Genomic DNA, 27,811 nt, shown 5'->3' with positions numbered 1-27,811 from the left:
CTGCAGGCTGGCAGAGCTGCGAGAGCCTGATGCATGGAAGTGGGGCTTCGCAGCAGGGCAGTGGGAGTCCCCCACATGATAGTGGGGCTGCCCTGTAGGGAATGGGAGCCTGGTGCACAGAGACAGCAGGGCTGCTCAGCATGGCAGCAGGAATAGGGGTGCGAAGGTGACGGGACTGCCGGGTGCTGCAGCTGGAGCCTGGTGCCACAGAGGTAGCGGGGCTGCTGGGCGCTGCAGCGGGAGCCTGGTGCACGCAGAGGCAGCGGGGCTGCCTGGCAGGGCAGTGGGGCCTGACAGGGCAGCGAGGACCAGTGAGGAGGGGAGCTGGCCAGGAGGCTGGTGGTGAGGTCAGGGCCGGAGGGGGCTGCTGGCAGGGGGGCCAGCAATGACCTCTCTGATCCAGCAAAATCCACCATCCAGGACAGTTCAGGTCCCAGGGGTGCCAGACTAGGAAGGTGCAACCTGTATTCAATATTTGTAGTTAACTTCAATAAAGGCTTCTGCTATAATATTGGGCCAACCTCCAGAGAAAAAAAAATGTGATCTTCCTCCTTCTGATGTTTTTTAGCCATTCATTGTTGTCACAATTTGACAGCACGACAGTACCTCATTCCATCATGAAGTTCATAAGACTTTGGTTCAAACTCCGCAGTCCCTCTGGTCATGAGACTGGGTTCCAAACAGGTCTACCCAGATACCTTGTTTCCCATGCATCCCTCCCACAACTGTTGCATATGTCAGACAGAGAGGGTTGTAGCAGCATTTTTCTCGTTACTTTTGAGCAATCCATCCATTCATTAGTATCTATTCATTGGATAACTAAACTAATGGCAGGATAAAGTACTCTTCAAAGGAGACACCTGGCCTCCAGCTACCATGGTGAGAGAGGGCTGGGGTAGTCCTCTCTCCCTGATGCAGCCTGCATTCTGAACTCCTCATCCCCAGCCTCACCCCCAAGTAATGATTTAAATGAAGAAAAAAAATTTTTTAAATGAGTTAAGGACCTGAGCAATGCGGATAAAACTTCTAGTGACCTAGAAGATAATTTATGGAGAAGGATTGCATAGCAGGATTGCCAGCCCTCATGGAGGACTAAGCTAAGCCTCTCTGGGCATCTCTTACTGCTCAAGCTTTATGTTTCTAACATCTCACACTTTAGGGACATCTAGTGGGTCTCACTCAGATGCTCAGGGACTAACTGTCCACCATATCCAAGGATGGGAGGCAATATTCCCACCGGTCAGATAGGCACAGACCTTGGGCACTTTTTGCCTGCTTCTACAGCATGGATCACTGGCTAAGATTATTTTACTAAATCAATTCCCTTCTATTGCATTGATGCGCCTCAGTCCTAATCACTGCCTCTGGCACATAATAGTTCAGTTTCTTAAGGACTGTAACACTTTGGTTTAAATCTAGTTGTTGGGCTCAGTCTGACTGTGGTTATACGGTGTTTTGCTGTCTGTGATGTGCAGGAGGTCAGGGGGGTGGTCCTTTCTGGACTTAACTCTGTAACAGCTCCACTGAGATCCCTGAAAAACTACTGTTTTGCTGTTAGCTACTTAAAGTACATTATATTGCTCCAGACTTTTAATTTAAAAAAGTGTTTCTATTAATCAAGAATAAGCTTCTAAAAATTCAAAATTTAAAAGCTGGCACACAAATGGATAAATATAACTACTTACTGATTCCATACTTTGTCCTGTAATATTCTTTAGTAAATTCATCACAGTCACAGAGTATTACCCTCCTTCCCCAAACATTGATCACTGCCCCTATTGTCAGGTCAGAGTCTTTGTAAAATTCTGGGTGCACCGTTCCTGTCTAATAAAAGAAAAACAGATTTAAGAAGCACCTTTATGAATCTCAGAATAAAATGGAATTGTCTAAAAAACCTTTGAAAGTTTACATAAATATTTGATCTTTAATTTTAAAAAGTCTGTATTTCACTTCTGAAATTTTTTTTCCTCCCATTCCAACCTAAAGCTTTTTCTAAACATTTTCACAAACATTGCTTATTAAATTTCAACATTGCTGATTTAAGCAGCTCTGCAATGACACCACCATTCTAACAAATAATCTTTATTTTAGATAAGCAGGATATTAGAAATCATAAAACAATTGTAATTGCATTAGATGGCCTGAGGTATTCAGAAATATCTAACCTTACGGTTGTCCAGAATGTAACGACCTTTGTTTCCTACTAAGCCTCCAAACACATTGAGAACTGTGCGATCTGTAATTGCACCAGGCTGATACAGCCCTTCTGGAGCATACTGCAAGAAAAGAGAACAGATTCTTGAGAAGCCCATCTAACAAAGCAAAAAATAGCAACTTCAGTTGCTATATAACCAGTGGTTGTATGAGATAATTTCATATGACTGTTTTGTGTGAATATTTTGAGTGACTATAGCGAGGTATGTTTATGCTACTGACCTCCAAAGCCGCTATGATGTTCGAACTATACATTCAAGGTATGTCTAGACTACATGGTACCGTCAGCAGAGCCATGTAGATGAGTTTACTAGACATAGGAAAATGAAGCGGCGATTTAAATAATCGCCGCTTCATTTACATCAAAATGGCCGCCGCGCTGTGCCGACGATCAGCTGACCGGCACAGCGCGTTAGTCTAGACGCTCCGTGGTTGACAAGGGAAGCCTTTGTCGACCACTCTGGTAAACCTCGTTTCACGAAGCATACCGGAGCGGTCAACAAAGGCTTCCCTTGTCAACCACGGAGCGTCTAGACTACTGCGCTGTGCCGGTCAGCTGATCGTTGGCACAGCGCGGCGGCCATTTTGATGTAAATGAAGCTGCGATTATTTAAATCGCCGCTTCATTTTCCTATGTCTAGTAAACTCATCTACACGGCTCCGTCAACGGAGCCATGTAGTCTAGACATACCCTCAAAGTCCTACCGTATGTCCAAGGGCATAGTCTCCTTCCATGAAGCAACTGGAAAGCAACGGTTAACACAACTAGAGTATTGCATATCTATACAATTCTGCTCTGAGAACTATTATTATTGCTGGTACAAGTTGTTATTATTATGTTATTGTAGCAAGTAAAAGCTACAGGCAGGATTGGGGCTACAAATATATAAAAGAGCTAGCCAGCATATTCTATTGTGATGTTATAATGAATGTTCCTATAGTAGGCTTTAAATTTAGACTAATAATTTATTCTAATTATATAAACCAAAATAAATACAACACACTTTACAATGAAAAATCAATTAGATAGGCACATAACTAAAACAAATGTAATTATCTTTTAACATAACCCTAGTCCTTCCTGTATACTATCCCCATTTGGGTAACCTCTTGCTGCACTTCCTCTAATTTCTATTGACTTCAAAGAGAAGGAGGCCCTTGATCCTAGTCCTTCATTGAGCACTGCAAGAGTACAGTGTCTGTTCAGTCAGAGCTCACTGAAAGACCAGGGTCTCACACTGTTAGCTCTTAAAGGCAGGGATCTGTTTGTTTTTTAAAATTAGCCTGTAAACATCTAAGACTTACAGAATTAAATATTATTACAAATATTAAAAGCAAAGGAGGGGGAATAATTAATTATTGCATTATTCCAGATTTATAATGGTGCACCTCTATCAGCAATATAAAAACAGAGTAACACTAAGATGATTCACACTCCCTGTGTTGAAACACTAAAATTTTAAGTAAGTTAAAGTGGACCTAAATTAATTAGTAGACCTCTAAGGCCTGATCCAATATCCATTGAAATCAGTGGAAGAACTTACATTGACTTCAGTTGGCTTTGGATCAGGCCCTAATTCCAAGAAGTTTACTTATATTGAACTGCTAGCAGCAATTTACATCACTGAATCCTAAGGTGGGTAAAAGGATACTAAGATGGGTAAAAGGAAACTGTAGAATACAAACTTATTAGCTCTTCCATGAGATTTAAGTAAAACAAACCCAAACCTAATTATTTTTTATAATTTTTTAACCGATTGTGTGATCAAATATGTAGGCAAGGAAAAAATCCTATAATTGTTGTGAGTCTCAATAATTTTGATAATATAGTATATTGTAATTATCATTTTACTCCTAACACAGGAACTTCAAAATAATGCATTCAAGCTTTTAGTTAACAAAAGAACTTTAATATGCTGTATTTTTTATTCTTCACCTTTGGTAGCTTCTTTCTATTGAGAAAAAGTGGAATAGCATCCCGGCCTGAATTTATTGGTATCACTTCTTTTACTTCAATAGTATCATCAGCCAAAAAATAGTGCAGAATAAGTTCTCGAGGGTCCCCAAACATGGATTCTGTATCATCCCACATACAGTAAAAGCGTAAAACATGTCCATCATGCTCCAAAAACTGCCTCAGAGTATCAAAACGCTCATAAGGACGCAAAGGTTTCATACTATCCGCAATCTGCAGATCAAGGAGAAATGAAAGAGACCTTTTTTAAAATTAAATAAGTTGTTCAACGACAGGAAAAAACCCAGGATAAAGACATGTTCTCAGATTAGTTTTTTAAGTGTTTCAAATTACATAATTTAGTGACAGTAAATCAAATGTACAACATAGCTAAAGAACTATTTTTAAAAAAAGGATATTCTCAGTATATTTTTGAAAAGAGCATTTATATTTAGACTTTTAAATCTTTGATTCGCCTGCTATAAATGGTCCTTCCAATCACACAATTGTCAAGGTTTTAATGATAAGATATTCATCATTTGTGCCACAAATGTTCCAGCAAATTACCTCTGGTACCCTCTGGGGTACATTTAATAATAAAACGTCACGCTCTTTGAGTTCTTTCAAAATATTTTATATCAGTAATTAACTATATGGAAGAAAGGTTACGCTAAAAAAAATATAAGGCTTTAACAGGTAATTATCTGATTATATAGAAACTTGAGCTACAAAGTGATGTGCGTGATTTACACTTATTGAATGGAATATATTCTCTTCTCAGCATGCACTAATTGGGTATAAACAGGAATTACACATATGTGTCAAAAATATATATTCCCATTAATGCAAGTCTGAAAAGCAGCACTTTGCAGTCATAGAAAGTTCCAGGATGGACAAGTGTTGCACTGAATTTTATCCTGGGTTAAAGTTTTAGCCCCCAATTTAGGAAAATATATCCCATGCATGTAATCTACAGGGTCAGTTTAAGATGAAGGGATAGGCCCAACACCTAAAGTCATGTGATGAGTTCAAAATTTGTTTTTATTTGACAAAAAAAAAAGACTTTTCTAGCCCTTGTAGTTATGGTGAAAAGCTTGAAAATAGCAACAAAAGATAACTAATGCACAGATGTCTACACAGCTTTCAAGAGGTGCAGACTGCCTCATGAATCTTTAAATGCTAGAAATCCCACTGTTACTTCTGGTCACTGTCATGGAAGAGCCTCAACAACAGGAAGAAAGTGGGAGAGACAGACATGTGGGGTTTGAATTAAATGCTGCTACCGATGAAGCTGGCTGTAAACTCTTGGCCATAATTCCTACTGAGGGCAGATCAGAAAAAGAGAGCAATGCCTCCTGACCCCCATATTGGTGAAGGAGGAGACAGCCCTTAAAGAAGAGACCATGGGAAAATCTCTTGTTGCTATTCCCATTGCTTCTCTCTGATTTGTGGGGAGAAAGATCCCAAGTCCTGCAGAAAACACAAATCTATACCATGTTTAGGAAACTGATGCAAAGGGAGACTTGTTGGGATGCATGTCTGGAAGCTTGTGAGAGAGAGTGAATGCCAGAGACTGAGTCCTAAGGATGCAAGAATGTGTTTCATGTAAGATTTACCTTTAATAAAATGGAGGGGGGAGCGGAGAGACGAATGATGACACGGGAAAGTGCCCAAATCAAGGAATCTAAAGTCACATATGTGCTTGGATTACAGAACCATAGGATAGGGTTAGAAGGGACTGCAAAAGTCAAATAGTTTAACTCTCTGCAAGATATAGCATTTGTTGTATCTATGATGGAGAGCCAGCCTCCTTTTGAAAGACTCCAGTGAAGGAGTTTCCACCACTTCCCTAGGCAGCCTGTTCCATTGGCCTACTGTGTTCTTAGTTAGGACGTTTTTCCTGAAGTTTAATCTAAAATCTGTTTTGCTGTAGTTTGAACCCATTGCCGCTTGTCCCCTCTTCTGTGGCAAGAGAGAACAACTTTTCTCCACCTATGGCTGCCTTGCAACTAATTGAAGACCACTATCATATCCATCTTTAATCACCTCTTTTCCAAACAACATACCCATTTCCTTCAGCCTTTATTCATACAGCTTGTGGATCATCCCTTTGATCATCTTTGTCGCTCACCTCTGGATCTTTCCCAGTTTCTCTACAGCCGTTCAGTACTTTGGTGACCAAAATACCTAATCAGCACTGAGTAAAGCAGTACTATCCCGCCTGTGTCTTGAATGCTATGCCTATGTTAATGCAATTTTAGGTTACAAGTGCTTTTTTTGTAACAGCATCACATTACTGACTCATGTCAGGGGTTATGATAGTAGTTTTCAAGTATCCAAAAGGGTGTTAAAAGGAAGAGGAAGAAAAATTGTTCTCCTTGGCCTTTGATAATAGGACAAGAAGCAATGGGCTTAAACTGCAGCAAGGGAGGTTTAGACTGGACATTAGGAAAAACTTCCTAACTGTCGGGGTGGTTGAGCACTGGAATAAATTGCCTAGGAAGTTTGTGGAATCTCCATCATGAAGATATTTAAGAGCAGGTTAGATATCATCTATCAGGGATGGTCTAGATGGCATTTGGTCCTGCCGTGAGAGCAGAGGACTAGACCTGATGATCGCTTGAGGTCCCTTTCAGTTATAGTATTCTGTGATTCAGTTATAATATTCTGATCTACCACAATTCCCAGGTCATTTTCAGCAAGGCTTTTGCCAAGCCAGTTATTCCCCATTCTGTGTTTGTGTGTTTTATTTTTCTTCCCTTGGTGTAGCACCTCATATTTTTCTTTCTCCAATTTGGCTATAGCCCAGTTCTCCAATTTATCAAGATCCTTTGAATTTTAGCTGTATCTTCCCCAATACTGATAACCTCCCATGACTCCAAATAAATCTGCCTTTAAGAATGTTAAGGAGACAAGGTGGGTTAGGTAATAATATCCTCTATTGGCCTAACTTCTGTTGATAAGAGAGATAATCTTTTGAGTTTACAAAGAACTCTTCTTGAGGTCTAGGAAATGTACTCAGAGTATCAAAATTGAATATAAAGTGGAATGGATTGTTTAGCATATGTTATTAACACATGTTTCAAGGGACTATTAAGGTGAAGTGGCCTGTAAAACCCCTCCAATTATGGGGAAAAGAAAATGGCAGAGGGTGGGGCAGGCAGCTAGAGCGGTTGTTAGTGGGTTACAGATCATTGTAATAAGCCATCAAGCCAATGTTTCTATTCAATCCATGATTTTTCTACCAAAGTTCTGAATGTAAGCTCCCAGATTTGTCTTTTGAAAGTGTTGTGCAAGTATCCTTGGAGGATGGGGACTAATAGGTTTATTACAACCTAAGCAATGTCATAAGCAGGATGATGTGACTGGGTGTACAAACCCCACACTGCACAATAAAGGGCTACAGACATGCTTGGGTCTCAGACAGCTCTGCCCTGCTATACTTGCAAAGAGGCACAGGATGAAGGAGGAGACTAAAAACAGCTCATTTGTGGGCATACCTGGGAAAGGGGACAGACTGTCAACCGTTAGCCCTAACGAAGAGCTGACTGAAGGCAGTAGCTTCCCAGACAACCACTGCCTGAAGCCCTTCCTAAGGGAAGGGAAAGGCAGACTCCACACACCAAGAGGTGGAGTCATTCCCCTCTGTCTCATTAACTCAGTTTATTCCCTTAATTTTTTGCTCATGGATGACCTCAGAAAGAGACTCTGAAGTGGCCTGGCTGGAGGACCAAGTCACAGGAAGAAAAAGAGGAGCACCCATCACCTGGAGATACCCAGCAGGGAGTGAGCTGCTATGCCATGCTTCACCACAAAGAGATGCCATCAGTGGTGAAGATCCTTCCTACCCCTGGAAAGGGTAAGAACAAAGAGCGGCCATACTGGGTCAGATCAAAGGTCCATCTAGCCCACGGTCCCGTCTTCCAACAGCGACCAATGCCAGGTGCCCCCCAGAGGTAATGAACAGACTAGGCAATCATCAAGTGATCCCTATCACCCATTCACAGACTCTGACAAACAGAGGCTAGGGACACCATTCGTATCCATCCTAGCTAATAGCCATTGATGGACCTAGCCTCCATGAATTTATCTAGCTCTTTTTTGAGCCTTGTTAAAGTCCTGGCCTTCACGACATCCTCTGGTAAGGAATTCCACAGGTTAACTGCATGTTGTGTGAAGTAGTAATTTTTTCTGTTTGTTTTAAACCTGCTACCTATTAAGAAGACTGACTGACCCAAATTGTCAAACACCCTATCTCCACAGTTGTGTCACAGAGGACAGACAACATGGATCTCAAGCATTTTCTCCAGTGCACAACAGAAAACCAGCAGCTGCAACACCTGCAGGAAATGGTAGCCCAGTAGCAAAAGATGGCCCAGGCCTTAAAGGCACAACAGGAGGAACAGAAGCAAAGGCTGGTCCAATAGTTAAGGGTCCCAATGTAGTCCAGGGTCTTCCACAGGTTTCCCTCCAGGGCCTCTATGTCCCCAACTGCCAGTGAAACTCAATAAGATGAAACCTGAACATGACAGAGGCTTTCCTGGTAATGTCTGAGTGACTAGCAACAGAAACCCACTGTCCACCTGACCAATAAGTCACCCTGTGGGCACCTGACCTGATGGGAACAGCACGGGCTGCATACTGGGATCTGGGCAGTGTCATCCCAAGACTATGTACAGGTGAAAGCAGCTACACTTAACTACCTTGACATCATGGAAGAGACCTGCTGACAGAGAACTATGCCCCGGGAGCCTGGCTTTACATGGTTGTCCAGAAACTGAGACTGATCCTGAAAGAAGTTAAAGTAGAGATTTGGATAGGAACTGAGGTGGCCAAGCTCACAGTGAGTGGAGCAGTTTGCCCACACACTCTTCTAGCTCGGGGTAGAGACGAGGAGCTCAAACACTGGCCAGAATCGCTAGCTGATGCTGTCTGGCTGATGGAAGATTATCTAGCTATTGAAGTAGCTTTACCAGCATCACACAAGAACCTGCTTGACTCCAAAGGGGCCCCTTGTCTCATCAGCAAATCAGTAGTATGAACTCAGAAGCACCAGTCTCTAAGAGGCGCCAGACTGGCCTTGATGGGAAATGTCAGCATCTCATGCCCTAGCCCCAGCAAACGTCGCAGGGACCTTTATGGGCTCTTCTACTGGAAAGGCAGGGATGGGAACAGACAGGCCACATAAGGAAAGGCACTAGTCTTACAGACAGTGCCCAACCAGCCAGCAGGGGGAGTATGTTCTTCATGTGGCCACCCTGAGTCATCAGGCTCACAACTGCCACTGCTTGAGCATGGTTATGGACCGCTATGGAAGGCAGGAAGCTGTGCCGATAAGCAATCCCTGGCTAAAGTAATGGTCTCAACACAGAGATGATGGGTCTGATAGATTCCCAATGATGGCTGCCCCGGTCCAGATGACTTGGTCCCAAACCTACCCAGGAAGTATTGAATTCTTTCTACACTATATTCACAAAGATACAAAACCCTATCCCACCGTACGCATGCAATTGACTGTAGGGGAAAACATGGAAGGCCTTTGCAGTGGAGCTAGTCCCAACACTTGCCTGCCCCATTATCTAGGTGTGAATTGGGAGCATTTCTGTGAGGTACTGAGGTAGTCTAAACCCGTCCCAGAGAGGTTAACTGAGGGACCTCTGGGAGACAGGCTCTCAAATCCTACAAAACTGGCAGGTATATGTGAGGAGCAGGACCCTTGAGAGGGGGATCTATCCCAAACAACAAACTGATCTTGGCTCCCTAACAAGAGAGGGGCACCCTAACTAGAAGGACTGATTTCATCAAGAATCAGAAGAAAGGTTTATGACCATCTGCTAGTTGTGAACATCAACAAGCAAAGCAGTACCCCAGGGCAGGCAGACTGAATCAGCTGGAGAAAACAGACTAACAGGTGAGGTTCAGTTGCAACTTCTCTTTCCTTGGCCTCATAGATGTGTGGTTCTACCACTGTCCTCTCTGAAGTTACCCACATCATAAGAGGACCCAGACAGGATTCTAGATTGCTTTTTCTGGCTCAAAATTCACCAAGAAGTTACAGGCTCCTCCCCTAAATGCCAAGAAGTAGAACTTAAAAGAATGACAAAAGTCACTCTGGTCTGACTCCCGATAGTAAGGATACCATCTACAAATAGATGGTCTAGTTAAACAAGTCAACCAGAACCTGAAAAGGACATTAAAGTTTATTACTGAGGGTCCTCATCACTGGGATCATCTGATCCATCCCCTATTGTTTGCTACCCGAGAAGTTCCCCAATCATCTACTAGATTCTCTCCATTTAAGCTCTTACATGGGAAATAACCACAAGGAATTCTTTCTACCATCCAGCAGAGGGGAGGCATCTGGAGAATTGGTAGCAGAGTATTACAATTAGTATCTATATTAAAAGAGTTATATCCAGACCCACATGTGGTAAATCAGATTTATTAGAGTGCATCTATACTGCACCCATAGCTCAAAATAAGATATGCAATTTGACTATGCAAATTGCATATCTTATTTCGATTCGTTTTCAAAATAGGCTATTTCAAAATTTGGCACGTCTACACAGCGCCAAATTCCGAAATAAAACACTATTTCAAGACATCCCTTATCCCTCATGCAATGAGATTTACAGGGATGCTGAAATAGTGTGTCTGCTATATTTCGCAATAGTGGATGTGTTCAAAAGACACGGGGTAGCTATTTTAAAATACCTTTGGTATCCCAAAATAGCATTGTGGTGTAGATGTACCCTTAGAGACAATCTCATTCTTTATAATTTGTCTCTAATAAATTTAACTCACCACATATAGGGCTGAAAGTAACTCATTTTATACAACTATTAAATGTAATATTGTGCAGTTACATGCTCACAAACTCCTATGTTCTTACAGTTTTTACTAATAGATAAGAACAGTTCTAACAAGCAAAACACACAACAGACATTGTTTTGATTGTAAGAATTCCTCATGCTAGCTATTTCCCAAATGCTTTCCCTCTGCTTCAAAGTAGACGTACACATCAACAAAAAAATTGACCTGTCTGGAGCTACATTATGTACTATTGCTTTTGACAGTGAGCCAAAGTATACCAAATGGGGTTTTTTTTCTGCTTTATTTTTCTGTACCAATTCCAAATTTCATTCACATATGCCGTATTAAAACAGTTATTTGGAAACATTTTTAATTTGTTACAGCAAAACCAGTCTTATATAATTTACATTGCACATGACTTCACAAAGGTTTCTTTGTTTATAAAATTAGATTTTCACTACTATTGTCTTGACTTACCTTTTGCCTGTCTCTTGTGTATGGGTCTTCTGGATGATATGCCGGAGGATTTAATCTGACTCCCAGCTTCCTCAAAAAATTTTTTGTGAATTGATCACAATCTACAATCTTATACCTTCGGGCATAAAAGATCACATCTGTATTGATATTGAAATAATCTACCGTATAAAACTGATCTTCATTAGGAGGTGGAAGTGGAATCCGATGACGCCGAACAAGAGTTCCTGTATCAAAATTATACGTATCTTTACTCGAAGGATCAAATTTCACATTAACCAAGTAGGTTGGTTTGATTATTAAAAAAATGGAAGAACCCACATAAAATTTAAAAAAATCAGCAAACGTAAGACAACTATTCCTTTGTTCAGCAAAGATTGTGCACGTAAGTATATAAAGGGGATCTTTTTTCCTTACTATAATAAAATCATCATAATAATACATAACATTAATAACTTCCAGAAATTCGCAAATCATTCACCAAATACTGAGGTGAAACACACTGCTGTGATGCAGGTAAAGAAAATCATTACCTTCTGAGACCAAAATTTCCAGGTATTTTATTGAAGCCAAATCCCAGTCAGTTAGATCCCAGTACATGACTGGCAAGTATTCCTAAACTGATCAACCATCCAAAGGGGTGGGAGGTCTTTGCCACTTCTATGGAGAAGCTAGGGCATCCCTTACTACCTTTTGCCACCAGTTATTTTCTGAAGAGAAAGGTGAAAAAAGTCACAAAAATAGCTAACATGCAAGGAGGGTGGCCAGCTGGATGATACAGTCTGGGAAACAAAGGATGGCAGTGCTGGGATGCCCCTGTACCCGACTCTACAGGGTGAGAACAGTAATCATCCACAGTGAGAGGAGGAGAGAATTGTCCTGCCCAGGAGACTCTAGCTAAACTTCCATGCATGGAGAGAGGGGCCTTCAGTTTAAGGTCATTAAGAAGTTGAAAGCAGGGGCAATATTGGAGTGATTGGACTGAAGTGGGGGAATGCAGGCCACTGACTTGGAGAGGAAGCTCAGGGTTTAGCAACATGACGAGGGCCAGAACCCTAACAGGGGGGAAAAAACTTTTCATTTTGAACCTAGACAATCTTGGGACTTGGTTTAATTTTCATTCTTTACATCACTGACGCAAAGGACCAGCTCCCTGCAAGCCAGGTGACTGCTTATATCCATACTTAAAATGGGAAACCTCTATTGTTTTAGCAACCAGACACTAGAGGATTTGTTCATACCTTAATTTTACTAGTGTTCACCATTATAGCATCTCAAAAAGACTTTGGGTTCATTCACTAATATTTGTAAACACCATCCTACCCCATGACATAGACAGCTTTAATATCCATCAACTGAAAAAAGGTAAATTAGTTTCCTGAGGCCTAGTTTTGCCACAGATGGTCTATAGCTAGAACCAGAACTCCTGAGTCTACATGCTGTGCAGCAACCACAAGCAAGGAAATAAAAGGCATTCATTGACTGACACAATGCCAAGAAGACTGAGGTTACTAACTATTGTAATCTCTTTCCAGAGGTTCTGAATGTTATTAAATCATATTAATCTTCAGACTGTTTGTTGCCCATGGGTAGCAACCCCCACCCCGAGCACGGTGGGTCCGCATCCCCTCCTTCTCCCGCCAAAACACAAGTGGTCCATGGCCCACCCCTATGGGCAGTCCGCAAGCTTTCCTGACCACGCTAGAGCATAGGCAGCACACACTACCTCCCCCATGAAGTACAGGAGGCCAGCAGCCCCGTCCCTCTGGGGCACAGTCAGCCTGTGGCATCTTCCACCCCTGAGCATGAGCCACTGGTGGACCACTCCTCAAACTATGGGTGGGCAGTGGTCCTGGCCCTCCCAGAGCAGAAGGAGGGTGGGCAGACAGGCGGGCAGGCACCTCCCGAGCTCCTGCAGAGGTCACAAAACACCAGCTGTCTAACCATGCTTGACCCATCCACAGTAGCTTTAGTTTTGCTTTAACAAGTTAAACCTTCTTTCCCCACACCCAAAAATAAACTAGCTGCAAGCATCTATCTTAGAGACAATTGCTCTCCATGTGGAATCATGGAAGTCAAAACCAGATGCCAATTCATTCCGATTTTCAGAGTAGTGAAACAAATAAATAAATACATTTTCCAGTGTGTTTGCCCCTAGTTTCACATTACAGTTTGGCTGTGTCTAGACTACATGCCTCTGTCGTCAGAGGCATGTAGATTAGACACATAGGCAAAGGCAAATGAAGCCGCGATTTAAATGATCGCGGCTTCATTTACATTTACATGGCTGCCGCACTGAGCCGACAAACAGCTGATCAGCTGTTTGTCCGCTCAGTGCGCTAGTCTGGACGCTCCCCTGCCGACATCAAAGCCCTTTGTCGGCAGCCCCGTTATTCCTCGTGGGATGAGGTTTACCGGGGCTGCCGACAAAGGGCTTTGATGTTGGCAGGGGAGCGTCCAGACTAGCGCGCTGAGCGGACAAACAGCTGATCAGCTGTTTGTCGGCTCAGCGCGGCAGCCATGTAAATGTAAATGAAGCCGCGATCATTTAAATCGCGGCTTCATTTGCCTTTGCCAAAAAAACAAATCTACATGCCTCTGCCGACAGAGGCATGTAGTTTAGACGCACCCTTTAAGTCCTATGTCACTGACCTGACCTCTCATTGGAAAATAATTATGAGCAACTATCTGGCCAGTCCAACTCCAAACTTGGATAACCACTATAAACCACAGTCTGCTCTATGGAGTCATACAATGATTTGCAAAGATTCTACCTCTGAGGTTATGATGTATTGGTGTACAGCCTCTGGGCATATTTGGACCACTAAGGCAATGAATCATTGCAAATACTCTAATTAATATTAACATGTTAGCTGGTCATGGTTAACACCCAGGTCTTATGAGGTAATCCCTCAGCCAGAGCCTGCAATGTCTCAGGTGTGCTGCAGCAGCCAATGCACAAGCCAGGACCAGGTCTGATGAGCCCCTTGGACAGCAATTTATCCCTCACAAATAGCAGTCGGCCAGTCTATGCGATGTCACCACTTGGATGGGAACTCTCCCTCTGCCCTGTGTGGTTACAGTCTGTCTGGGCTTCCAGCCTGCTCTCACCAGCTGGCCCTACACAAGCATCCACTTGAGCCTGCCCAAAGCACCTCCATCTCTGCCTCACCAAGTCACACAGTTGCTGTCTCGACAGGTCTCCCCTTGGGTTAACCATGTCCTGCTATATGTTTTTAAACATAACTATCCTTATTGATACAAAGGGCAAAGTCATGCTTAAATATCATTTTAGGTAAATATGTTTTTTTAACATGATGCATCTTGGCAGTGTAGACAAAGAATCAGAGAGTAAGCTTTCAGCTATTTTTCAATGGATACTGTTGCTGGGTAGGTAGGAATTTCTTTGCCAATATCTTGTGCAGAAGGTGTCAAAAGCACCCTATTTTAAAATTAAATATTACAGTAAAAGCTGTGTCGTCTGGCCCCATGCCAACCACAGAGCTCTATCAACTGGCATTTCTGACCCTCTGATTTAGAGTTCAGTTGGCATGGGGCCAGCAGGCTCTCTACCTGGGTGCGCATGGCTCCCTGGAATCTGAATTTACACAGAGGAACAGCCAAGGGAGTGCCATGTGTTGCCCCCACCCTGACCCGGCCTATGCTGCTTCCCACAACTCTCATTGGCTGAGAACAGTGAACTGCTGCCCCAGGGAGTTGTGGGGCTTTGTGCTGGTGGACACTCAAAGCCCGGTGGACACTCAGGTAAACAAACAGTCTGGCAGCCCGTTAGCGGCTAACCTTGTCAAATAACGCGCAGCCAGCGCACTGGAGGTCCCCGCCCCTGCTTTAGCCTGATGAATGTGAGATTCAATAGAAGTTGTTCAGCACAGTTTACGCTTTTATTATCCTGTTTTCATCAGGAGAAAAAAAAATTTCTGCATCAGGAAATTTGCCATAAGAATCCATTATAAGAGGACCTTTATGCTCAACTAATCAGTCACTCAGAACATTCTGAGATCTCCTTTTTAAGTAGATGTCCCTTCATACAGTGGAGCATCCAACAGACTAGTCTACCACATTACTGATTTTATATTTTTTAATCTCCTGCTGGTCAGTTGGGCCAACCCCCTTCTTCATTACACTCTTGTTTTGCAATCTGGAGTATGGCTTCTTTTCTGCACCAGCCTATTGTAAGAACATTTATTTTCACTATGTGCTTATGCCAGGAGCAAGAACATGTAATCTTTCTTGGCATGACTGGTGGGCTGACTCCCTGTGATCCTTATTGGTGTCCGGAGGACAAGTAGTGAATAATATATTTTTAGAGCACCTCTGCCTGTTTCTTTAAAGTGTGCTTTTATTTTTTATTTGGACAAGTCCAATAGCTGCTTACAAGAGAGCTTTAATTCCAAAAATGGATGCAAGGAAACCTTAGGGTTTGATTGTAATCTTACTGAGCAGAGCAAGGAACAAATGATGTCAAAACTGCCTGCTTACTCCCAAACTTCACAGGGAAAGTAAACAGCTCCAGCACTCCGCCTGGTACATCTTCCACACTGGCTCAGCTGTGCTGGTCCATGCACTTGAGTAAAGCGAAGAGGAGGGAAATGAGTGAAGTTATCACTCTGATAACTCAAAGCCTCCCAGCACAGAACAGGGGAGTAGCACCCCAGGAACCACTGCTCTCCCCACAATAGAAAAAACAAGCCTGGGATGTCAGAGGGCTCCTTGTATCCACTCACCAGTGTGAGCCTGCAGCAAGGGTATGACCTGGCCCTTAATAAACATGACAGAATCCTGATTATCTAAAGGTTCCAAGAAACATCATTAAACCTTCATGGAATCAGTGATTCAGTTAAACTGGAGCTAACTGCAACCCCGCTTGCCTGATTGCACTTTCCTCTCCAGCCAGCTGGCCTTGGGGAAGCCAGCCAGCAGGCAGTTCTGCTCTCCTTTTCAGCTAGCTGACCTTGGGGAAGCCAGCCAGCTGCTTAACTGTGCTCTAGATTATGGGGCCTAGGCTGCACTAGAAACTACAGTTAACCCCATAGGACATAAATGACTTTCATAACAGAGAGCATCAGCCAGCCAGGGTTCAGTTAGCTGCGAATTATGAAATGCAGCTTAGAATCATCCTATCTTGTCTCTGCATGTGAAGGACTTCTTTTTGCTGCTCTGCAGTAACACTCTGACTCTGGAAAGATTTAGGTGGAATTGTTATGTGTTCTCAAGATTATTGATCTCACCTTGACTCTGTGCTCCCATATCCTTAATTAGTTTTGTGTACAGGCAGTTCCCGGGTTACATGGATCCGACTTACATCGGATCCCTACTTACAAACGGGGTAAGGCAACCCCGCACTAGTTGCTTCCCCCCAGCAGACCAGGGAGACGCGAAGCTAGCGCCCCCTCCCCAAGCAGACCAGGGAGACGCGGAGCGGCTTTTCTCAGCAGACACCTCAGCTTGAGAATAAAGGACTGAGGGAAGTGAGGTGTGGAGAATAAAACTGAGCTCTGAAGAAATATTTGGCTAGAGTTTCCCCTACAATATGTATCAGTTCCGATTTACATACAAATTCAACTTAAGAACAAACCTACAGTCCCTATCTTGTACGTAACCCGGGGACTGCCTGTATTTTGATTGTACTGTTATTTTTAGCTTTTTAGTTTCTGGTTTCTCCAAAGTCAGTTTCAATTTGAACTCACAAAACATGACTGAATGTATTTGTTTCTCGGCTTGGATAGCTTTCTTCAAATGCTTCTAAGGGCTTGTGTACATACTCTACAGGAGAGAGATTTCTAAAGAACACTAATTGCCCCACACAGACCCTGCTGGGGTGCACTAAAGATTCCTTTTAATGGAGTACTCCTGCAAACGGCACTACATTAAAGAGCATCATTAATGTAAAACATATGAGTTTTAGAAATCACACCCCTACAAAGTGCATTACCCCACCATGTAAAACAAGCCATATTTTTTCCTACTTTAGCAATTCATCTTCCAGCATTAAATCTAGTTTACAATTTTAGTTTCTTCACAGCAGCTTTTCTTGCATTTTGTATATTTCCACCTCCATGTATTGTTGCCAATTTCACAGAAACTTTTCTCAAGTCTCTGAAAATCATTTCTGGCCATCCTTTACTCTTAGGGAGTTTTGATTACTAGTACACACAATCAAGAGAAGAAAGTGGGGATGGTTAGGCCACACTATCAGAAAACCTTCATCCAGCATAGGCCGCCAGCATGGAACCTGCATGGAAAACACAAAAGAGGAAGACCTCGGACAACCTGGAGAATATCTAATGAGATTGAAGGACAACAACTGGGGTACTCCTGGAGTGAGCTAGAAGTTTTGTCTCAAGACAGAGTGAAGTGGAGGAGACTTGTAGATGACCTATGCTCCACTTGGAATACAAGGGTTTAAGGAGAAGAAACACACACTTTCTGCTGTTTTCATTTTTAAGCTAATTCTTTTTGCGTTTCTAAATTCATTATTTTTGCTTCTGAAAAACTTCTTTTTCATTTGTATCTACCTTAGACTCTTCTCTCAGTACATAAGTATACATAAGACTCTTTCCCCAAAGCAGGGAGTACTAGTTGCAACTGAGAGCCCAGCGGATAGCTCACAAGCTATCCAGCATGCTCCAAGAGGCCCACACAGGACCCCATCTCCTATCTATACTACATAGGATACATCAGCAACTGGAAAGATCTCATGGGGAGTGGACAATGGGAAACCCAAGCCTCTTCACTGAAGCAACCATTTGCAGCTCAAAGTGTAGGAAGCAAATCAAGGCCCTTAGCCACCCCAGCAGTACCACCACTCAGCTATCTTCTCATTTAATCCACTCTCCTTACTCCAACAATTCCTTCTCTAATTCAACCTTGAGTGCTCCTCCCTCTCCTCCAAAAGATCCGTATGTTTTCAATAATTATTGAATGCCTTTCCAAAAAACACCAGATGGATGTTTTTGTAGTTAAGACACTGGACTGGCATTTAGGAGAGACAGGTTCACTTCCTGGTTCTGCCAGATTTCCTCTGTGGCTTTGTACAAGACACTTAATTTCTCTGCCTCAATTCCCCAACTGTATGATGAGAATGATTTTACTTGCCTCTTTAACAAAGGTATTGAAAGGTTAAACCCATTAACACTGGAAGTCCTCTGAGGATGGGGAGAGAAGCTGGTGAGGGGAAGGGGCCATTTTCCTAAGAGTACAGGTTGAGTCTGTCCAAGAAAACACTCTCAACCTCTTGCAAACCCCTGCCCCAGAGAGTTGACTTCCCCATTAATGAAGCCTTGCTGGAGCTGGTAAAAACCCTCTGGCAGAACCTCACTTCTATACCAACCACCACCCTGAATGGGTGGACTTCTATACCAACTCCAGCAAGTCAGTACTGCAGTCTCTGCTCAGGTGATCTGAATTCACTCCATTTGCAAAGGAGCTGCAAATGAGTGACCTGCAGTGGAATTTACATGTGTACAATCACTCAAAAGAAAAGAAAAAAAGTCACTTATCTGGATAGCAGATGTTGTTCTTAGTGTTGTATTGTGCACATGTACATTCCACAACCCACCCATCTTCCCCATGACATTAGATGTCAGCATGAAGGAATGGAGAGGGAAGCAGCAAACAAGCTTGTCTTATGCCTTGAGTGGGTGCATAAGGAGAGCGGGGGCTGTGTGCTATCTAATGGTCTTGCTGGCATTTCAAACCACCTGTTAAACTGTGATGTGATGGGGGAATCTAGAATCCCTCAGAGAAGCCCGCAATTACTAAAGCAAAGAAAACAAGTCCTGGTCCTTGGGACCCAGCATCCTGGTACAATGTCTATAATGGGATTTTAAAAGTCATTCAAGATGATTTCCTCCTTTTTAGAGTCTGAAGAAATGTAGGTTTCTTCAGAAAAGGGAGAGGCAGTCCTCAATGCAATCTGTAGTGGTGAGGGGATGGAAGACATCAGCAGATCCAAAGAAACCCAGGGATACCTGGAGCACCAATAAGGTGATCAGTGCTGGCAATACCAATGGTGCTTACATAGTAACGCGGAAAGACATATTTTCTGTGCATACTATGTCAAAAGCGCTGGCAGTGCTGAACATGCCGGTGGTGGTGAGTGTGTCAAAGATGCTGAGTGCCAAAGACACTGAGCTGCTCCAACTGGAGCTGGGTAAAATCTGCTATGGGGAAGCACAAAAATTCCCTTGACGAGTCAACAAGACTCAGACAGGTACGTCTTCAACTAGGATAGCTGTAGAGCCAGCAGTGCCAATAGGGCCTCAATCAGCTGAAGATGTACACATGAAGATGTACCAAGTATGGATGAAGACACTGGTCTTAATGGTGCCAAAGGAGCCGAAGTAGACAAGGTCGCACCAATGAAGTGGTTATGCTAGTGACACCCAAACCAGTACAGGAGTGCTTACTGGAAGCCTTTTTATGAGGTGAAGAGTCAGAATGCTGGGAGCGCTCTGAGGAGATTATATGTGATGTTTTCCCCTACACATGTGTTTGGGATCCCAGGTAACTAGAAGAGCACTTCCTGTTGACTTGATTTCATTATTTTATTGCTGGAGTCCAGTTAGGAAAAAGGGCACATGACCTGCTTTATCAGATGGGTTTTGAGGCACAAACCCCTCTGATTCTTAGGGTGCGTTTCTACTGCAGGGCTTACCTCAAAATAGCTGATTTTGAAACAGAGAGCACCCACACAGGACTTATTTCAAAATACAGCGCTCTTCCTCCAACTTCCCTTACTCCTCGTAAGAACATAAGAACAGTCATACTGGGTCAGACCAAAAGTCCATCTAGCCCAGTAACCTATCTGCCAACAGTGGCCAATACCAGATGCGCTAGAGGGAGGGATCTGAGAGAGGCTAAAGATACCATTCCTACCCATGCTGTCTAATAGCCATTGATGGACCTAACCTCCATGAATCTATCTAGTTCTTTTTTGAACCCTGTTAAAGTTCTAGCCTTCACCGCATCCTTTGGCAAGGAGTTCCACAGGTTGACTGTGCGCTGAATGAAGAAAAACTTCATTTTGTTTGTTTTAAACCTGCTGCCTATTAATTTCATTTTGTGGCCCCTAGTTCTTTTATCGTGGGAATAAGTAAATAACTTTTCCTTATTCACTTTTTCCATACCAGTCATGATTTTATGGACCTCTATCATATCCTCCCCCTTAGTCTCCTCTTTTGTAAGCTGAAAAGTCCAAGTCTTTTTAATCTCTCTTGATATGGGACCTGTTCCAAACCCCTAATCATTTTTGTTGCCCTTCTCTGAACTTTTTCCAATGCCAATATATCTTTTTTGAGATGAGGCGACCACATTTGTATGCAGTATTCAAGATGTGGGCGTACCATGGTTTTATACAGAGGCAATAAGGTATTTTCTGTCTTATTCTCTATCCCTTTTTTAATGACTCCTAACATTCTACTTTCTTTTTTGACTGCCGCTGCACACTGTAATCCTCGTACAATGAGGGTTACAGGAGTCGGAGTAAGAAGTCCTCCAGCTTGACAGTATTTTGACACTATTTCAAAATAACTGCCTGCTGTGTAGATGCGGACTAAGTTATTTCAGAAAAGTGCTAGTTATTTCAAAATAGTGTTGCAGTATAGACATACCCCTACTCCCAGCAGCGAAGGAAGTATAAGTTCTGCATTTGTCCTTCACCAAACCAAATCAAGAAGATTTTATGCCTGTGTGACACAGTGAAAATGTGATACATTGTTTGAATCCTGATGATTTTTCTTCATTCCAAATGAACAGATTTTTCTGAACTAGAACTAATTAGCTACACTCATTTAAACAACAAGAAGTCCTATGGTACCATAAAGACTACAGATTTGGGCATAAGCTTTTGTGGTAAAAACCACTTAGTCAAATGCCATTTGACAGCATCTGACAAAGTGGTTTTTACCAACGAAGGCTTATGCCCAAATAAATCTGTTAAGACTTTAAGGTAGCACAGGATAAGTGGCTCTACTCCTGAATGGTACTCCTAAGGATCACTATAATATAAATTATAATAATAAATAATATTAACAACATTAGACCATTGTTGAATCTACAACTGAATGTACGTGGCAACTAGTGTTTTTGGATTTTTTTTAATAACAGTGCTTTCAAATGTTCTTTTTGCTTCAGTACATTTAATGTGCTAAGGATACGCAATTCACCACTAACAGGAGTTTATTATCAATTATTGTGTTCAGCCAACTATGTGAGTCTGTTAAAAATCTTCTGTAAAATCTACTTTCCTAGGTTTTTTTAAAAAGCCAAGCTATTACACACGTCTTACCTTTCCCAAGTGTTTTAACACAAAATACAAATTCCTTGTGGACACATTGCATTTTACAGCATCAGGCTACTGAAAGTTCACCAGCTGCCATGAAATTTAGAACATTTAAAATCTTCATATTGTCTGTATGGACCATTTTATTCAAATGAAATAAAGATTGCCTGAAATCTGTAATCTGATTGGCTGAAGAGGCTTTCTGTCCATATCATCTCCCTACAGATCAGCAGTTTTCAAACTATGAGCTGAGCCTCCACTTTGAGTTATTATTTTTGGTTGTGCTCCCTGATAACTGCCCCTCCCACCTTGTATTTTCAGGATGGGAGAAGGTACATGCAACTGTCTCTGGGAGCAGAGCCAGAACCGGGCATGCACATGTTAACACTGAGGTGAGTCGAGGGGTAGATGTGGCACTCTCTGCTCAACACCCTTTCTTGCTGCACAGTGCTGGCTCATGCAACCCTAGATATTTCTCAATGGCCCCCTACAGGCAGATGCCACACAGTCTGAAAACCTCTGCTATAGACACACTGGAATTATAAAGCCTCTTCACCAGCCCATGTGGCAACATAGGTTAATGCTTCAAGATTAGTTGTATGCAGTGTAGTTGTAGCCTTGTCAGGCCCAAAGAATTTTAGAAAGACAAGGTGGATGAGACAATATCTCGTATTGAACCAACCATGAAAGCTTGTGTCTCTCACCAACAGATGTTGGCCTAACAACAGATACTGCCTCACTCACCTTGTCTCTCAAGAATAGTTGCTAATTCAGGATACAGAGTTGTAGAAGTCACAAAGTTCTTCCAGATACACTTTTGTACAGTGCACTGCAACTATTTTTGCTACTCTACAATAATGTTCAAAATAAGTTACAGTATCTAGGCCCCAAAAAAAGTACTCAGTAGCAATTAGCACTAGCTTCAAATCAAGTATGTAGGGGTATGTCTACACTACCACCCTAGTTCGAACTAGGGTGGTTAATGTAGGTAACCGAAGTTGCAAATGAAGCCCGGGATTTAAATATCCCAGGCTTCATTTGCATCTTGCCGGGTGCCGCCATTTTTAAATCCCCAGTAGTTCGGACTCCGTGCCCGCGGCTACACGCGGCACGGAGTAGGTAGTTCGAATTAGGCTTTCTAATTCGAACTACTGTTACTCCTCGTTCCTTGTGTAACAGTAGTTCAAATTAGAAAGCCTAATTCGAACTACCTACTCCGTGCCGCGTGTAGCCGCGGGCACGGAGTCCGAACTACCGGGGATTTAAAAATGGCGGCGACCAGCAAGATGCAAATGAAGCCTGGGATATTTAAATCCCAGGCTTCATTTGCAACTTCGGTTGCCTACATTAACCACCCTAGTTTGAACTAGGGTGGTAGTGTAGACATACCCTAGGAGTTTAGTCAAAGCCTTCCAGTCCCTGCTGGAACCTGAGCAATCTGCATGGAACACTAAGTCCAATGGGCTAGCCTCACCAACCCTTACCTCTGCATGGGAAATAGTGAAAAATATTGACTCAAAAACCCAAATCTAATGGAACAGAGAGTGTGGCCTTGCTCTGTCTTGCTTTGGGAAGAACTTGGAGGCTTGTTTCACTAAAGTGGCACCCTATGACAAATGGCAGGCCCTCAAGCTTTGGGTGCACCAACTGTTCAAGATCATTTTAGTAGCCAAGAACAAGCTGTGAACATCTCACCCAGAAGTAGCTTCTCTTATTGTGTCTCACAGGAACCAAAGAATGGGTTTACCTGACTGCTACCTCAAAACTCTCACAGACAGAGGGTTTACATTCTTCGTATCTTCCCAGGTTAAGGGAATCAGAGATTTGACAAGCCTTCATCCAGAGCCTGAAAGAGCATTTGCCCAGATAGGATTAGTATTGCCAACTAGAACCAGTGCTGACTCTCTGCTGATCAGCCAGCAAGATCTCTGACTGCAAGAAGGGACACTCAACAATAAGAGAGGCAGTGTCAGTCAGTACACAATGCACTGTCTTAACAAGAGACTCCTGGATGCTTATCCACCTCTACACCGATCAGTAGAACTGCATGGATATAAAAATTTGGATCTGCATTTGTGATCATTTATTTGTATCCAACTCGTAATCTGCACTCCACCTTTTATATGTATCCATATGCACTCCCTATTTCACTGTTGAGTCCTGTGTGGATACAAAAAAAATGAATCTGTATCTAAGATGATAATCAGTATAACCACATCTGAATCCGCAGATGGTGATATGCACAGATATAAAGTGGATTTGCACGGTTCTACTAATCAGTTAGGTAGCACCTCTCCATCTAACTTCTTTGACAGATTGGGAAATTAATAATACTTATCTATTTCAACAAGGACTGTAGTGACAGAGAAGATAATGTGTGCATATTAATATATGTACTAAAATTCATCAGAATATACACAAAATACTCCAGTTGTTGGAGAGACATAGTGGTCCCCAGCCCTCTTGTTTATTTGTACTATTATCTTTTGCAAATGTTTCAAATACTATCAATCATATAGCTAGACCCATAAAAGGCAAGGAACTGTAGCTGCACTACACTTCTGCTGAAAGAGAATGGTCTGCAAATCACACAGGTTTTATGTGAAATCAGTCCACTAGATTTCGAGTATATCCCAAAATATCAATTCACTAGTCATCCCCTAACAGGCTGGCCCTATGCATACTGGTGGAAACACAGTGGACAGGAGCCAGTTAATTTGAGTGTTGGCAACAAATTATTTAGCTGGCCCCCTCAAACATGCTAAGACCAGCACTAGTAATAAAAGCACTGACAGTTGTATAATATACAACTTGCTTTTGGAAAACTAAGAGTTTTACACAACCATGCTGACAGACTCATGTAATTTCAATCGCAGCTGTGTAAAAATAGAGACTTTTCCCAGCAGTTTGGTCACAGAATGTTCTATCAAAAACAAGATGTTTTTCTAGTAGGACTGGATCCTCTAACCTGAAGCCTATGAGGAAGTTGAAGCAAAATGCAGGACGATGTAGCACTTTAGAGACTAACAAGATGGTTTATTAGATGATGAGCTTTCGTGGGCCAGACCCACTTCCTCAGATCAAATAGTGGAAGAAAGTAGTCCCAACCATATATACCAAAGGATACACTTAAAAAAAAATGAACAAATATGAAAAGGACAAATCACATTGCAGAACAGGAGGGAGATGCAGGGGGGGGAGGAAGGAAGGTAAGTGTCTGTGAATTGATGATATTAGAGGTAGGGAGAGTGGGATGTTTGTGAGTTAATGGTATTAGAGGTGAAGACAGTTTCCCCAATTATCACCTCTAATATAATTAACTCACAAACATCCCACTCTCCCTACCTCTAATATCATCAATTCACAGACACTTACCTTCCTTCCTCCCCCCCCCCCCCCCCGCATCCCCCTCCTGTTCTGCAATGTGATTTGTCCTTTTCATATTTGTTCATTTTTTTTTAATTGTATCCTTTGGTATATATGGTTGGGACTACTTTCTTCCACTATTTGATCTGAGGAAGTGGGTCTGGCCCACGAAAGCTCATCATCTAATAAACCATCTTGTTAGTCTTTAAAGTGCTACATTGTCCTGCATTTTGCTTCAACTACCCCAGACTAACACGGCTACATTTCTATCACTATGAGGAAGTTCTCATTAATGGCAATGGCAAGAAAAGAAAATCTATCTGTCCTCTTTGTCACAGATGTGTATTCAATATTAGCCACGCTATGGACTTGCCTACATTACAAAGACTTAGCCAGCACAGGTACACCAGCAGAGCCCCCTAGTGTAGATGAGCGTGGGCCAGTCCAAGTTCTTCTGCCAGCACAGTTGCACCACAAACATTAACTATACTGAAAGAAGCACTCCTCTGTTGGCACAGCAGTGAGGGTTTTGTCAGGACAGCTATGCCAGCTAAGGAGTGCAATTTTTTCACACTCCTAGGCTACGTCTACACTGTAGCATTTTGTCGGCAGAGAAAATGCAAATGAAGTGCTTATTAGCATTTCTTGTGCTCTCATTTGCATAGTCTCTTCTGATCCATTTTGTGGAAGAGGTTTTTGCGGAAAAACACGCAGTATAGATGGGGCCATTTTGCAAACAAAAAACCCTTTTGCACAAGATCCTGTACACCTCTTTTTTTGAGGGATAAGGGATCTTGTGCAAAAGGGGATTTTTGCACAAAATGGCCCAGTCTACACTGTGTTTTTTCCTGCAAAAACCTCTTCCACAAAATGGATCGGTAGAGACTATGCAAATGAGAGTGTAAGAAATGCTAATGAGTACTTAATTTGCATTTCCTCTGCCAACAAAATGCTACAGTGTAGACATAGCCCTAGAGAACATAACTATACTGACAAAACCTTACAGTGTAAAACAGGCCTATGTAAGAAGACACTTTATATATCCTTTTAGATTGGAGTGGGCAAATACTGGCCCGCAGGCTGGATTCTGTTCCCCCCGAGTTAGCACCAGGTGCACCGCCACCATTATATTTACCCGTGCCTTCACAGGTACAGGCAACTGCAGCTTCCACTGGCCACGGATTGCTGTTCCCTGACAATAGAAGCTGCAGGAAGTGATGTCCCAGTCTGCAGAGGTGCAAGTAAAATATATTGGTGGCAAACTGCCTCCATCCACCTCTGTTTTAGATGGACAAAAACTACAATGAGAAACAGAACAGAGTTGAAAAAACAAAGGACGATCTATTATAAATAAGTACCTTGTGGTATTCCACTATTTTTTACTTGTGGTTCGACCACTTGAATTGTGTCATCTTCAAGATAGAAGTATATTTTACAATGCCTTATTCTATATAGCTCTTGATTTTTTTCAGGCACTTCTTCATCAAAATAGGCATCAAAAGACAATACCTATAAAAAAGCATAAAGAAATAAAAAGAAGCAAAGTCTTCATCCACTGTGTTAACCATAGAAGTTGTTAATAAGGGGAAATTGTGTAGATACACAATTAATTATAAAGATAACAAATATGTGGATTTCAGTGGGTAAATTAAATTTTCAGAAATATAAGAATAGGAATCAACATGAAATCACATATTTTTGTATTCTTTTGGATAGTATTTTTATCATCAGACCCAGTGCTTTTTTTGTGATGGTACTGCCTGGTACGTAGTATCGGCACTTCCAGTCAGAGCTCAACAACTTTTCCCCTGAAGTACCGGCACCTTTTTTTTTTTTTTTTTAACAAAAAAAGCACAGATCACACCTGAGTAGAGAAAGAAGATTCCAGTTAAAAAAAAGAAATCAAATAGTATACTATCAGCAGGCTACTGTCACAGAGAAGGCCCATATCAGCTTTCCACAAAAAGGTGCCACTTAGGGCTGTACAAAACAATCACTTCAAAATCTACCTTGTTATGTGTTTCAGTAAGTGTGAGAACCTCAGGAAATACTGGGATTGCCTCCCCAAACACAAATATAGGATCCTCCCTTCTTTTAACTTATAGTGGTAGTAATCCTAGAAAAAGTGTTTGTGGGTGCACTGCTCAGTAGTTTACAACAGTAGCATTCAACTCTAGAGACCCTGACACCTTCCACATGGTTACATATTTTTGTGAGTTGTGCTCTTGCATATTAAAACTCATTTGTGCACATAGCAAAGCTACTAAACAGTTTAGCACCATTTACTTTCTTTATTTGTGAGGTTAACGCTTGGGGAAAATTATATTTGCGTATATACCGTACATAGCAGGAAACCACTAAGGAAACTTGCATGCTTTTCTTTATCATGACCGGCTCAAATCAGTGCTAATTAGTACCTCTCCTAAATATTAAATTTTAAAGATTTAGTTAATGAAAGAATGTATTTTTATCTGGATTCCATAGATAAAACTGACCTAGGACAGAAAGCTTCTAGCTATCCATTCTTCATACTGTCCAGGCACTGGTGGGTGTCTGAAAGAAGTAGGCTTGGAAATTTTTAAAAGCTGTCAAAATTCTCTACATAACACATAGTTGCTAATACTCTGCCTTTCTTTAGCATTTCCATCTGAGACTCTCAGAGCACTTTAACAAATATTAAGTATTCA

General features: G+C 42.1%; 1 protein-coding gene across 1 annotated transcript in view; it reads right to left on the bottom strand.

Moving 5' to 3' along the window:
• EFHC2 (EF-hand domain containing 2) overlaps window positions 1–27,811 on the bottom strand; it is an 82,085-nt gene that overhangs the window by 41,121 nt on the left and 13,153 nt on the right. The window contains exons 3-7 of the mRNA XM_006137936.5: window positions 26,483–26,633; window positions 11,459–11,682; window positions 4,151–4,402; window positions 2,166–2,276; window positions 1,686–1,824 (exon numbers count right to left, since the gene is read on the bottom strand). Coding sequence (XP_006137998.3) covers window positions 1,686–1,824; window positions 2,166–2,276; window positions 4,151–4,402; window positions 11,459–11,682; window positions 26,483–26,633 — 877 coding nt within the window. The remainder of the gene's footprint in view (window positions 1–1,685; window positions 1,825–2,165; window positions 2,277–4,150; window positions 4,403–11,458; window positions 11,683–26,482; window positions 26,634–27,811) is intronic.

Source organism: Pelodiscus sinensis, chromosome 1, assembly GCF_052426305.1.
Source record: "Pelodiscus sinensis isolate ZL-2025 chromosome 1, ASM5242630v1, whole genome shotgun sequence".
In the NCBI taxonomy this organism is placed as follows: Eukaryota; Metazoa; Chordata; order Testudines; family Trionychidae; genus Pelodiscus; species Pelodiscus sinensis.
Note: the sequence above shows the minus strand (reverse complement) of the source record. Positions and strands in the feature narration are given on the sequence as shown.